At 41.7% G+C, this 14,217-nt stretch overlaps 2 protein-coding genes across 9 annotated transcripts in view; one reads left to right on the top strand and one right to left on the bottom strand.

The window, feature by feature from the left end:
* The window catches only part of LOC132259804 (guanine nucleotide exchange factor DBS-like), a 31,404-nt gene extending 28,622 nt beyond the window's left edge, over positions 1-2,782 (bottom strand). For all 4 annotated transcript variants that reach the window (XR_009468326.1, XM_059757576.1, XM_059757577.1 and 1 more), the window contains exon 1: positions 2,437-2,782. Coding sequence is in view for 3 of the 4 variants with exons in the window: in XM_059757576.1 (XP_059613559.1) it covers positions 2,437-2,602 (166 nt within the window). In the remaining variant the exon portion in view is untranslated. The remainder of the gene's footprint in view (positions 1-2,436) is intronic.
* A 1,514-nt stretch (positions 2,783-4,296) lies between these two features.
* LOC132260855 (glycogenin-1) lies at positions 4,297-13,793 on the top strand. 5 transcript variants are annotated; one of them, XM_059759234.1, is made up of 8 exons: positions 6,413-6,627; positions 6,823-7,133; positions 7,528-7,701; positions 7,772-8,068; positions 8,680-9,291; positions 9,746-9,956; positions 10,594-10,687; positions 10,781-10,894. In XM_059759234.1, the coding sequence occupies exons 1-7, from the start codon at positions 6,603-6,605 to the stop codon at positions 10,650-10,652; spliced, it is 1,689 nt and encodes a 562-aa protein (XP_059615217.1). In that variant the 5' UTR covers positions 6,413-6,602; the 3' UTR covers positions 10,653-10,687; positions 10,781-10,894. The 5 variants fall into 5 exon arrangements, with proteins under 5 accessions (XP_059615214.1, XP_059615217.1, XP_059615213.1 ...); XM_059759231.1 differs by lacking the exons at positions 6,413-6,627; positions 10,594-10,687 and adding an exon at positions 4,297-4,434 and having other exon boundaries at positions 10,781-13,793; XM_059759230.1 differs by lacking the exon at positions 10,594-10,687 and having other exon boundaries at positions 6,456-6,627; positions 10,781-13,793.
* The last annotated feature ends 424 nt before the right edge of the window (positions 13,794-14,217 follow it).

Raw genomic sequence — 14,217 nt, 5'->3', positions numbered from 1 at the left:
AAGAATCATCGAGATATTGGCACAATTTCAGGCCTTATTCTTTCACTGCGACTTTTTATCTTTCTCCAAATGAGACGCACGTCGGGAAATTATTTATGTGATTGTCGACGTCAGCTCGAAGTCATGAAAGTCTGTCGCGCGTTTCGTCGCGCGGAAATTAGAGCGGAGTCTTGTTAATTGAATTTTCATTATGAATGGGCTTTCAACGGAGAAAATTGCGATGCTCAAGAGAGTATATTTTCCCGGCCTTCGCTGAAGCTTCTCAATTGGAACTTTTCAATGAGTCTGTCTGGCATCTTCAGATGGGTTTATCCCCAATCGACAATAGACATGCTTCTTGTTCCAATTATTGCTCAATTATGTAAGACACAAAGCCAAACATTGTCTAGCTAGAAGAAACGTTCCTTTTTCCCGCAGTTGCTGCAACTGACGATGCAACTGGCGCTGATTTTTATTGCTGAATAAACTTCTCTGCAATTTCAATTATAAAATTCATGAATTGTATCTACAGAGACAGCGTCAATTAACGTAAATAAAGCCTCTCTTCTCGGGAACAGAATAAACACAGAATTGTATCACTCTTTGGCCATTCAGAAGCCATCAAACTTTTCAATTAAGAGCGAAATGAGAAAAGGTGTTTATAGCCTCATGTGTGTGTGAATAAACAAAACGCCTTGGTTATTGATTTGCCAACCCACAATTTCCACTAATTCGCCTGCATATGGAATTTCATACAGAAAAATTCATAAAGAAATTCTCTGTGTCGTGTTTATGTGTGGAGGGCAGAAAAGACGCTAAAGCAGTCGTACTGAATTGAGAGTTGTCGTGGTAGTATTTTTAAAAGACATGCGTTAACCTCTTGCATGCTTCTCTGGGCGTCTTTTTTTCGGTGGAATAAATATTATGAATTGTGGGAAGAGGTGGCGAAGAAAAAAACAGAGTTGCCATCATGTTGGATAAGAGATTAAAAAAAGGTGATCCATCATCAAAATTATATAAAGAATAGTATTTGCAATGTTTTGCAATATTTTCCAGCACACAAGTTCATTTACCCTGTGCTTTCAGATGGTTTCGGATAATTTTTCAATCCCAATTGTCCCCCGAAGAAGTGCAACAAGTGCAGACGAAAGCCTCATGTTCCTCAAGTCTTTTTCTCCAAACTCAGCACACAAACTTAATTCGAAACACACGCAGAAGTGATGGGTTTTGTATTCGTAATGAGACACCACAGCTGAAGAAGGTGAAGAACTCCTGAGACAATTGAAGACCCAGAGACAGAAAAAAGCAACGTGACTCAGGGCAATAATGACTTCTTTCTCTCCCAACAGTTGGTCGCCTCGCTGCTTCTTATAGTTTTTCCCTCAATTTTATATACCTTCTCTTGTGCGGAAATGCCACGAAAAACAACCACATTTTGAAGCTGAACGGGAGATTCTGCCAGAATCTATTTTCAGCCAAATCTCTCTCTCTAATATCCATGAAACTCAAAATGTGCACTCGTGTCCAGACAAAATTTGTCATGCTCTCTCGTGCTGTGAATTGAGCACGCAAAGAAGTGCACCTGCCTTGGAAGGGAAGGAGCGAGAAATTGCCTCCGAAAATACACACTCTTTTCACTCCACATTGGCCAATATAATGTGACGAAAGACAGGCTAATTGATTGAACTTCCTCAATTTGCCCAGTAAAATACACTCTAAGCCAAATTCATTTCTCATATGACTTAATTTGCAGCAAATAATTTATGTTTTTGAGTGCACTTTGCAATTTGCAAGATTCGCAGTTTGCAGCAGAAGGTGGATGAAAAATTGAATGACTCCCCAAGTCAAGAAGAATAGCTGAATAAGGTGTACAAATTCAATATTCACAGCAACTTTTCATTTAAAAATGTCACACTCTATTCCAGTTGGAAAAGCAGCGCACTTACTGGAAAAGTTACCTCTTTTTCACCGTTAAATATGCGGTGTACCTTCTCATTTCTTTACTATATTTCCCTTGCATGAAATAACTCCTCGCTAAATTTATACTCTCTAAATTATCCTATCGATTTCCACTCTGAAGCACTCCATTATTTACAATGCGATTCCCAAAATGCAACAGTTTTCGGGATTTTTCCCTCATCACTTTTCCACATAAATACAAATTTCTCCGCCCTTTGAACTCCCAAAAACCGCTGCGGAGCCCAAGAAACATGATGAAGAGCAGCTGGCGCGTACTATCGCAGCTTCAGCAAACATGAGACACTCGATGTGGACTGATAAGGAGACAAAGGGAATCGAGAGAAACCCCAGGAAAGTCACTTGTGTGTTTTCCCCGCGCGCTTGGAAAGTGTGGGAAAATCGATGAGGGGGTTTTTCACTCCCTTCCGGACACTCTGTGGGACACAACCCACGTCGCTGGGCTTAAGTGGCCGAGATTGGCGTTAATTGGCGACTCACCGGAAAACTCACTCATGTCGAAGCAACTCAGGCGACTCCTGGACCTGGGCATGGAACTGAAGCTCGTGCTCGTCCAGTCGCCCTCCATGGCCTTCGAGGCGCTTCTCTTGAACTGCTCCAGGAAGTTATCGATTTGCATCTCGATCGAATTGGGTGGATTTTCCATCACTTTGCACCATCAAGAGGCCTTTTATTCAATTCACTTTTTAGGCACTCGCGACTGCTGTGGCCCAAAAGGGCGGGAATTTTCCACGGGGTGAAGAAAAACTGGGTGGGATGGAAAATCAAAGAGTTGCACTGCCACAGTTCTTCACTTTGGCCAACATTTCGACGCGAAGCACACAAGAAAACTGAGTCGAGCGACGCAATCGCACTGCCATTGGACTCCAACACTCGAGCCTCTTCTCTACACTCCAATTTGCGACACGGCGAAGTGGCGTAGAAAATTTTTCAGGTGCACAGAAATGTGACAAAATTTCACTCTCAATATTTTTCTATTAATTTCCCATTAATCGTCATAATTTCTCCGTCAGGTCAAACATCATTAAACCTCCTCGTAACATTTTATATTACTTGGTATTCTCAACAAGTCAAGTAATTGAGCAATTTAAGAAGAAAATAAAAAAAACTCGCACAATAGCCAAAAATATACGCGGACACCGAGTTAATTTCCATCTAAACAATCGCGTTAAATCACGCAATTGCATAATGTGAGATTAAGAGTAAGGAAAGAGGCGCGAAATTCCCACATGATACGTCTTATCACATGACGCACTTCGGCGTCATTGTCTGCGCCGGCGCAGAGTTTTTCCTCACAATTTCCACGCAGGGGAGTTTTCCTGTGGGACAAAAGTGTGTGACATGTAGTTTTTATTGCCAAATAAATGGACTTCCTCAACAAACCCTCCATTCGGCGAATGGCGCGCTCACTTTTGCTCGCCGATCCGCTCCACTGGCGGTTAATTACGTGTAAAATAGGGGAGGGTAGAAAATCGCCAAGGTCTGTGCCATGAATGAAAGGGTTTCACAATGTTTCCACCCAAACGCCCAGAAGTATTGTTCAGCCGTTGTCGTTCTGGATGATTTGGAATTTTTGACTAAAGGCTTGAAAAATGATGGAAGAGGAACTTAATTGAATAATTCTTCATGCTTTAGAGGAAGCGTTTGGGCAAAGAGAAATGTTGGATTTTGGGGTGAAAGAAGAATCAGAGACAAATTTTTAATTCAATAAACAGGAGGAAAATCACTCGAGATTTTAGACCATTAAATTTGTGATTATTCAATCATTTTTTGATTTTTTGTGATTTTGAACAAAATTTAATTTTTTTTTCTCCACAAATTTCCGCTAGAGGGCAGCAGATTAAAGGCATGTAAAATGAAATTCTTAAAACAGTTTAATTTAAATATTTCCTGTATATTAAAAATATGAAATAATTTTTTGATTTGGAGACTAAATGTGAAGAAAATAATCAAATATCAAAATATATTTAAATATTAATTTAAAATTCAGAAAATATTTGAATACAATTGATTTTTGCTGAAAATATTCAATTTTTGATTATTTTCCAATTTTACTTGAATTATTTTTATTCAAATTTTGATTATATCTGATTTCTTACATACAAAGTACAAACTGAATTCAATTTTTCCGCTCACTTCAATCGCCTGCGTCTGTGGCGGAGGCGAAAGTCCACATGAAACAGTTAAGACAGGCGACGAGATCATCAACCTGGACCGCGGACGCGCAGTTGCGCGCCCCTGGCCGGAGTGGGCAGAAGAGAGGCTGTTATCATGCATTCGTGTTTGCGGCTCATGCGCTCCTCTTCTGGCGCTGGCTTCGCCGCTCTGGCCCACCGGCCGCACGCGGGCTCCTCGGGAACCAGTCTCTCGAGTTCAGTTAGTCGGAGCGGACTTGGAGTCTTGCGACTGAAGTTGTCGAGGAATCCATTGGCGTGCGAAAGAGTGTAAGAGAATTGAGGAAGTGCCTAGCCATGAGTAGTAAGTATCCTTGGCCAAGGACCACAGGACCGCCAGATAGTGCATTTTCTTTCGAGTGGATTTACGCCTCGCCTCGATCGCGATGTCTCTGCGAAAGCCAATTTGACCTCTTTCGACCTTCAGGCGCGTCTCGTCTCTTTCCGTTTTAGCGCGCGCGAAAATGCCAGACACTCCCCCCGCTTTCCAGTGGCTCTTTTCCGCGGAAAAGCCTCTCGAGATCCGCCACGCAAGCCTGAGGAGAGTTATAATTGAAAAGTGAATCTCTATAATGTGCTCTTGGTGGTGAAAGACAGTCGAGATTAAACTGCAACCTTGAAGATTGACGATATGTGTAAATAGAATGCGTGAGGAGGATTTTCTCTCTCTCTTGCCGGTGACTTTTTTCAGCCTCAGACATGCCAGATTTAATCTCTGTGGCCGTTGGAAAATGCCTCTAATTTTAGATTCAGTGAAAGTTGATGGGGAAAAATGCCGCGGATAAAATCTAGGAAAATTTCTGGTAAAAAACTTCCCAAAAATTTGTTTACAAAACTCCAATCACTTTGATCCAAAACTCACTCCATGCAATTGAGGGTTAACCTGAGCAATCTAATCGCTCTGGAGGTTTTTTTTCTTCTGGACTGATTCCGCCGTCAGAAATGGGCCAGTAAGTCAGTGGGCAGAAAAGTGTGCAGAAAACAGCCAAACATTCCCCCATTATCTGGCTGAGGCGCCGTGAACTTTACTTTTCGTGGTCACGTTGATAAACTCATTGGCAAAAATGTGCCATTCAAGTGCGCGATTTCGCATAAAATCTGGCAAGGCGTGAGACTTTCCATTCGTCGAATCAATTTTGCGAATTGTTCAATGTCCGGTCTATTTATATCCAATGGAAAATGTCTAAATTATTCACACAAACTAAAAATAGAGAACAGAATCTTAGTGCCTCGTTAGCAATGGCGTCTCTCCGAATTGTGATTCCATTTCACTTCCAATGCACAGAAATCCGCACCAAAAATAATAATCCTCCACACTCACTCTAGAGAGTCAGAGGAGAAATGTTTGTGAATTTAGCACAAGGCCTCCGCACTTTTCGAGGAGATGATCTCAAAACTTTTATTGTGATTCACCAAAAGAATGTTCTCAAAGGAAAAATTGAATCATCAGCTTTCGTGATGAAATATTGTGCAAAATTAACGTATTTTTAGGATGAAAAGCAATCAAATTTCGGATAGAAAATTGAATAAATTTCATATTAAAAACACCCACACTAAACTTGCAATCCAACAATGAGTTTCCTCAAGGGGGAGATAATATACCTCAAATCTGTACACGACTTCGTGACATTTCCACAGACACTTCTGAACGCCTTTGAAGACATTTTCCATCGTTTTTCAAAATCCATCAACTGTTTCTCACACTCAATTCTGACTTATCACAATCTAGTCAAATTATGAAGTTATGAATCCTGTTTAAAAAGTATTCTTGGACTAATTTTGATCCTTTCCAACCTGTAAAGGAGTTTCTATTAGATAATGACGATAAATTTGACACTTTAAAGAAAAAATCGCAAAAAAACTAGGCATAAAGACAATCTTCTGGAGTGAAATGACATTCTTGAGGTTATGATTGACTTTTCAGCTTTTTTCTCAACAAATGTGAACGTTTTTCGATAAAAAATGTTCAACTCTGCAATGAAAAACAGAAATATATTCAGAATTATAACAAATTTAATGATTTTGACACCAGAATCTGTTTTAAAACAAACACATAACCTTAAATAAAAGCAATAAAACTGATTTTTTAAGCAAAATTACATATAAATGCCTCGATTTGTTGAAACAGAAGCTTTTGGAGTACAAATATTCGAAATATTTAACCACTTCCAATTACTAACATTTCCTTGAAATTGTACACCACTTTCGACCATAATATCTTCCCCTTGAGTTTCCTCATCAACCAACCGGCGGGTCTTTGCAGTGGAAAAGGACAGTGAAGACATAGTTTCGCGGTTTCAATTGACAATTAACCCTCACGGGGGTCAGAATCGTTTCTGAGCGAGCTGATCAATTGAAAGAGTGTGGCTCAATCGTCAATTTGGCGGGTTGTTACACGCAATTCGGCTGTTCTTGTTTTGTTGAGTCTTGAGAGTCTCTGTGAATTGAGTGCCAAAAACAGACACACGATAAATGGCCAATATGCAAATGAGTCGAGGTACGTAAGGAGATGCGTCGACAAATAATGCCACAATTTTGACGCCGCACTAACCTGAGGGGCTGATTTTTTGAATTTTTCGCGCCCCAACCGCCAATTTGTCAGCATTTTGCACACGATTTTATTTTTACGCTCATGTAGGATTTTGCAGAAAGTGAGAGGCTTTGGGCATGATTTGTCACTACTTCTTTGCAGATTTCGCGTGGGTGACTCTCGCCACCAATGACTCGTACAGTTTGGGGGCGCTTGTGGTGGCGGCGTCACTCCGGAGGGCGGCCACGGCCCATAAAATCGCCGTGCTGATCACGCCCGGCGTCTCGGCGGCCATGCGAGCGAAGCTGAGCACAGTATTTGATGTGGTGAAGGAAGTAAACGTGCTGGACAGCAGAGACTCGGCCAATCTCGCCCTCCTGGCCAGACCAGAACTCGGTGTCACCTTCACGAAGCTCCACTGCTGGAACCTCACGCAGTTCGACAAGTGCGTCTTCCTCGATGCGGACACTTTGGTAAGGATTTCTCGAAACGTCCTGTTCGTCTTCACACCCTTGCAAGTGCTGTTGGGGAAGAAATACGGCATATTTTCCAAAATATTCCTTCTTCGCGAAAATACACTTCAAACAATAATAAACCAAACATAATATTTAGATAAGTTATCTGTAATTGGATCGTAAAATTTGGTGAATTTCTCAATGATCCCTATTTATCTGGTCCCAAAAATAGCACCAAACTCATGAACATCGCATGAATTTCTTACAAAATTTGTAAAGTTAACATGCTAAAATATTTACATAATCTTGAATATGCATAAAATTATTTATCGCCATTCATATGAACTGGCAGAATAGTGGATTTTCTTGCCAAGAAACATAAAACTGACGTGCTGATTTCATACATTTCAAGGTGCTGCAAAACTGTGATGAATTGTTCGAGAGGGAGGAATTGTCCGCAGCTCCGGATGTTGGATGGCCCGATTGCTTCAACTCCGGCGTGTTTGTCTTCCGGCCTAGCCAGGATACCTTTGGGAAGCTGCTGGATTTCGCCGTGAAGGCGGGCAGTTTCGATGGAGGTGATCAGGTAATCATACTTTCCCATCACTAGACTAAGACTCAAGATTCGCAATATCAACCTCTTGTGCTGCTTTCAGGGCCTCTTGAATTTGTACTTCGCAGACTGGGCGCACGGCGACATGGGAAGACATCTTCCATTCTTGTACAACACTTGCTCAACGGCCACGTACTCCTATTTGCCGGCATTCAAGCAATTCGGCCGGGATGTTAAGATTCTCCACTTCATCGGCACGTCCAAGCCTTGGCTGCAAAACTTCGATCCGCAGAGCAGAACTGTTCGGGCGCCGGACAATTACTCTCACCTGGCCAGTCATCTGCAGACCTGGTGGTCCATCTTCTTCGATCAAATCCACCCACAACTGTCCAGAGACATGGTGAGTCAATGCGCTTCGGGGGTTCTAACAGAAGAAAGGAAATTCAGAGTGTACTTTTTTTGGCCGATTAACCAGAGTTTTTCTCTTTCCAAAACCAATTTTATTTTTTGGCTTTTCCGTGCCACAAATCAAGCTCTCTCACGTGTTTCAAGGCAATCCAAGCCTCGAGGTAAGCCCAGCCTGAGTCTCAAATACAACCAAAAGCAGCCTCAGCTTAAGCTTCCTATTTTCTGTAACTAATGTCAGAAGCATTTTCATGCGTTCCTCACAGGAATTTTTCCCTCTACTTCCTCTCTAGGCTTTAAGGGAAATAAGAAATTGGCAAAGAGAGAGAGAGTGCTTAAGTTGTGGGAAATCAAACAATCGCAAGGAAGAACTTCTTCTTGGCAATTTGCCAAGAATTTGCGTTCTTGTTTACTGAATTTATTTATATACCATTTGAATGATTTTCTATTTCTTAAGCACTCTTTCGAAATAGTTTTTTTTTATTTTTCAAAAATTTCTCTTTGGGTTTCCCGAATGATTTTTTGTCCGGAAATTTCGAGAAGAAGACAGAAAGGCAAATGAAATTGCTGTCCTTCTTTTCATCCTCCTTCTTTTCCCACACACAGAATCAACAGAAAGAAGCGACTGCATGGTACGAAGAACCACGCCAAGATCCTCCTTTCCTTACCAATTCCCATGATTCCCCCTCAAATCAAACAGAACAGCCTTCAGATGAGATCACAAGGCAAGAGGAGAACCGCAAAATTGAGTTCTTCGATCCCTGGGAGGATTACGACAATAATCAAGAGATGCAAGAAGAGATTTCTGAAGTGAAAGTAGAAGAAAAGGTGGAAGATCCAAGTGTACTCATAGAAGAATTCCTGGATAATCAGGAAGATGATCAATTACAAGATCTTTTAGAGGATGATCACTTTGAATTCCAAGATTCTGGAGATATTCCAGATAATTCCCACGCAGAAGAGATGAAGGAAATCGATACAGGACCTCAGATGGAAAATCTTGAGAAACCACCGCCTTGTGCGACAGTTTGTCCGACAGTTTATCCAACTGAAGAAACGGAAGAAACTCCCAAACCCATAAATTCCAACTGCCCACCCCCAAGCCCACCTTCTGGCCAATTAACTGTGGAAAAGAGTCCCCAAGAGAGAGCCAAGTCTCCAGAAAAACAGGTGATCAGTATTTCAGGGGCTAATGAGGTGAAGAGCATTATGGATGAGGTAGGCAACAATTCTTTCTCACTCTCTAAACCATCCAGCATGAGATTCTTGGGGGAATTCCTCTTCTACAGACTTGCCTCCACACTAACAAATCACCTCCCAAAACATCATCCATTCCTCATTCATCCTGTGATCTCTGCGTATCATTTGGAAGCTTCTTGTTGACTTCAGTGCTGTCCATTCCGTGTTCCCAGAGAAGGAGATTCCGTGATGCTTCTGATGCAGAACTGCATGATAAGTGCTTCTTGTTGGCTGTTGTAGGAGTTTTTTTTATAGGTAGAATCTTAAGAAGCTGTAGATTCTTTCTCAAATTCGGTGACGGTAAATTTCACTAAATGTTCCTCATTTCAGTGGTGAAAGTCTCTTAGTGTTTTTTTTGGGTATCATCACATAGAGAACATGAAACAATATTGTAATTATGAATACTTCTGACATCATGACTTATGCCTTACAGACTGGAATTGCTGGAGCTCTGGCCAGTGTGACTCTAGGAGAGCAGAGAAGCCCAGAACAAGAGGCTCTTGAGTCCCAGATGAGACGACAATGCTGGGAGGCGGGCAATATTGACTACATGGGCAGAGATTCCTTCGAGAACATCCTGAAGCGCATTAGTGAAACAATGGGTGAAGCTCAGGAGACAACAACTGAGGCAAAAACCGAGGAAGGTAATCAGTGAACTGCAATTCATTCTTCTCTCCTTCACAAATCTCACATTTATACTCATTTCTTCATTTTTGGGGAGAGAAGAGAACAAAACAACTGAAATCTCACTATGAATTCTATATATTTTTTGTAGCCATTTAGTCAAAAATACGATTTGCCTGAAATATTCTTTTGTGTCTCCTTATTTTTAGCAGGATTTACTCTGTCGAGAATAAAACATGATTTCTCTATTATTTGCATTTTTATTTATGTTTGTTGTTGTAAAAATCATCCCCAGATATTCTTTATCACCCTTTATCACAGACCTCACAACACATGATAAAACATAATTTCGTTGTAAAGCATCTCGGTGTTCAATGGTTATCGCTAGAGATTTCGTATGTCGTTGGGAAAAGGAGGTGAAAGAAGTCATATAAGCCTGTATAGATCGCTTTATCGCCTTGGTAAAAATTGAGTTTGAGAGTTTGAAAAATAATCATGCTTATTCGACAATTGCATTTAACCCTTTTGAGAAACTTTTTGAGTGAATTTCTCACCCCTTCTTTTGCAGTCCACAGAATTTTTGGAAAGCATTCCTGCAAGCTTACCAAACTAACAAACAATTTGTGCTTTATCTTCCCTTATTACGCAATCACAAAGTGGCCACAGCGACGCAGAAGCTTCCGGGACGATCGCATGAGAAGAAAAGCAAAAGCTAACATAAAAGCTCTTATGGCTGGTGTGGATTGACGGGGTTTGTCGTGTGCTTTTTTTTCACATGCCTTTAATACACAATAATTACTTCAACCTTTCAACTTATAGACTTCTTTTCGACTCTCTCTTATAGCGGAGGTCAAGGAAACTGTCGTTGCGGTGACGGAGGAGAAATTAGCTCCGGGAGAGATTGTCCGGAGCAGGGAGGATGGCGCCGAGGAGAGGATTATCACGAGCGTGGGGCCAGACGGAAAGATCACCCAAAAGGTCATCACTATCTTCCCGAAACATGAGGTGGAGGAAGAAGTCGTGACTGAAGAGATCACTGAGGGAGAGAATGTGACTGTAACAACAACTACCACGGTCACAACGAATGTCACTCAATCTGAGATTGTGGGAGTTCCCAAAGTTGCGGCTCCAACAGTCACAACAGCCACTTCGACTAATCCAACTCCAGCCTTGGAACTCACCAAGAAACCCGAGGCAGGAAAGGAGCTCGTTGAGTTTGACGAGAAAACCAATACAACCACAGTAACTAGAAGAATTGAAAACGGCTACGAACAAGTTGTTACAACAGTGATGGAAGATGGAACCAAACGCATCCAAACCCGAACTTTCATGGATGCTGAGGAAGAAGTTGATGAGAGTGAAGAAGTTGTCGAAGATGAATCGAGAACTATCAAGAAGGAAACCAACATCACTAAAGAAACCAGGAAAGTCGCTTCAGAGGAACAATCAGTCGAACAAACAACGAAGAATGTTGAGACAACTCAGAAGAAGGAGATTATTGAAGAGGAGTTTGTGGTCACTGAAGCAATGAAGAAACTGAAGACTGGAGAAGTCATAACAATTGTTGATGAGAAAACTAAGACCACAACACTAATCAAGAGAATTGAAAATGGCTACGAAAGAACAATTACTAGGGTTTTTGAGGATGGCACATCCAAGAGTAGCACCAAAACTATTTTCGACACTGTTCAGATCACTAAAGAACCACAAAGTCCGACTAAGCCAACATCAGAGACTCCAACGCAGGAAACAACTCAAGACACAGAGGATTTTGTCGTCACTGAGGAGATGAAGAAGTTGACAACGGGTCAGGAGATCGTGAAGAAAAACAAGAAAACCAACACAACAACTGTTATCAAGAGAATTGAAAATGGATATGAGAAAACTGTAACTGTAATCTTTAATGACGGTTCAATGAAATCACAAACGAAAGTAATCTATGATCCAACTGAAGTCGTTGAGGAGACGAAGCAAGTTACGCCAATAGTTCCAGCTACTCCTGGACCTCTTCCCATAACCAAGACTACTGAAACAACAAGTGATGCTACGAAAACTGTCGAGAAGACAGTGGAAAGCTCTAAGCAAACTACCATCCAAGAGCAAGTCACTCAAGTTGTCGATGAAGAAGCCTTGAATAAACTGAAGGAAGAGATTTCTAAGATCGAAACTCAGGAGATAGTCATAACGGAGGCAATGAAAAAATTGAAAGTTGGAGAGGAAATCGTTGAAGTTATTGAAAGAATACACGTTACAATAATCACGAAGAGGATTGAAAATGGATATGAGAGAGTCACAAATTCGATCCTGACTGATGGAACAAAGAGGACACATAAGAAGACCACTTTTGATCCCGTCCCAGTCCCACCACCAGCTGCTGCTCCTCAAGTGCCTGAGACACCCAAAGCTCCAGAAGTTGCTAAACCTCAGGAACCTGTAAAACCCCAGGAAGCTCCTAAACCCCAGGAGGCTCCGAAGCCTGTACAAAAGCTTGAAGCTGTGGATGCAAAGACCACGCAGCAGCAGACTTCAACAACAACTGTGGAAGAAACCAGCAAGAAAGTAGCGACTCAAGAGACCGTCCAGAAAGTTCAAAATGTTCAACAGACCACCACAACCACCAATCCTCAGCCTAATCCTCCACCGGAGCCTAAAATTAAGGTTGAGAAAACCGTGAAGACGTACGAAACGGAGGAAGAATTCGTTCCATCGGAAGCTATGAAGAATCTTAAAGTTGGAGAAGAACTCACTGAAGTTGATGAAGTCACGAAAACTACAATTGTTACGAAGAGAACAGATGATGGCTATGAGCAATTGATCACAACGGTTTTGGGAGATGGAACGAAGAAAACATACATGAAGACCTTCTATGATGCTGAAGAGATTGTCGAGGAGACCGAGGAGTATGAGGAAGAAGAGGAAACCAAGACGACCAAGAAGAAGAAGAAGCAGACTCAGAAGAAGACGACAGAACCAACTGTGTCAGATCCTAGCAAAGTACTGGCAGTTTGTCCAACGAAGCAAGAAGTCTCTATTGTAAATGATCCTAACATTGCTATGAAGAGGGTCGTTCGTCATGGTGAGGAAGAGATTCAGATGGAAGAAGAGGAGGAGGATGAAAACGATCCGACGCAGAAGACCAAGAGGGCAGTTCAGGAGTCCAGAAAAGCCAAGGTGGCACTCGAGGAGTCGCAGAAAACCGAAGGAGCTACTCAGACTCTAACCACAACGGCCTCGACAGACGCTTCGGAGAAGAAGTCCGAGATGATCACTTCAAATGTGGGAGGAGTTAATGCTGATGTTAGGACAACGTCTGAGTCTACTCAATCCACCAAGACGACAACGTCCACTTCTGTGACGCCTGCACAGGGACCGGGTCAAGGCACCGTGACCGTGACCACAATGCGAACGGAGAAGAGTTCACAGAGGAAGCAAAGCTCCTCGGCTATTGCCAGTGTGGGATCCACCACTCTGGAGGCCATTGCAGCGCCACAGCCGCCGCCGCGCAAGAAGGAGAACAAGAAGGGTGGCAAGGGCAAGTAAGGCTTACGCACCTCGACATCGGAACATCGCATCTAGTCTTCACTCTGCGTCCACCTCCAGCTATTTGCCTTAACGTGTGACTTTTTTGCACTTTGTCTATGTGGAGTTTTTATTTTTCAAATAAAACAAAAAATTCGTGTCTTTTTCAACAAGTAAATCATATAAAGCGAGAAAATTTCTACTTCAAAATGGCCATAACTGCCAAATTCTGCAAATTCCACATTATCGTCGTTATCAAAAAAAGAAATTCTTAAGAAAAAAAATTATCAAAAAACCAGTGGAGTGCTTTATTTCCTTTATTTGTATGTATATTGTTGGAGAGTCCTTAGGTCAAGGAAAACTTGAAAATAACATTTTTAAAGTTACAATCATGCACATCAAGCATATGCTTCGTGCACGCTGAAATCGCAGCAGCGGATGAAGTGAGACAATCACACGGATTGTCGGGCGACTGTCGCATGTGTTTTAAGACATTTCGGGGCGCTGAATTTCTCAAATAACTCAACGGCAAGGAAAACATGGCACAATATTGAATAAATAACGCGTAGTCCATTTATTTTACGAGAAAAAAAACACCTGTTGTACAATTAGCGCAGTACAGAAGTACACAAATAATACTTCTCCCCTCCTCACAATCACCCACAGGATGAGGAGATAAAGGAAATCTTCATTCTTTCACACACATACCTAAGTAATGTTCATGTTCCACATTCAATAGAAGAGAATAAAACATCGAGAAAT

The sequence above is a fragment of the Phlebotomus argentipes genome, unplaced genomic scaffold, assembly GCF_947086385.1.
Source record: "Phlebotomus argentipes unplaced genomic scaffold, Phlebotomus argentipes genome assembly scaffold_18, whole genome shotgun sequence".
Lineage (NCBI taxonomy): Eukaryota > Metazoa > Arthropoda > Insecta > Diptera > Psychodidae > Phlebotomus > Phlebotomus argentipes.
The sequence above is the reverse complement of the archived record's forward strand: the minus strand, read 5'-3'. Positions and strand labels throughout refer to the sequence as shown.

Coding starts and splice junctions, on each gene's coding strand:
- LOC132260855 (XM_059759230.1), top strand. CDS start 6,603: ATGGCCAATATGCAAATGAGTCGAG. Junction 6,628..6,822: donor CAATATGCAAATGAGTCGAG/GTACGTAAGGAG, acceptor ACTTCTTTGCAG/ATTTCGCGTGGGTGACTCTC. Junction 9,957..10,780: donor TGAGGCAAAAACCGAGGAAG/GTAATCAGTGAA, acceptor TCTCTCTTATAG/CGGAGGTCAAGGAAACTGTC.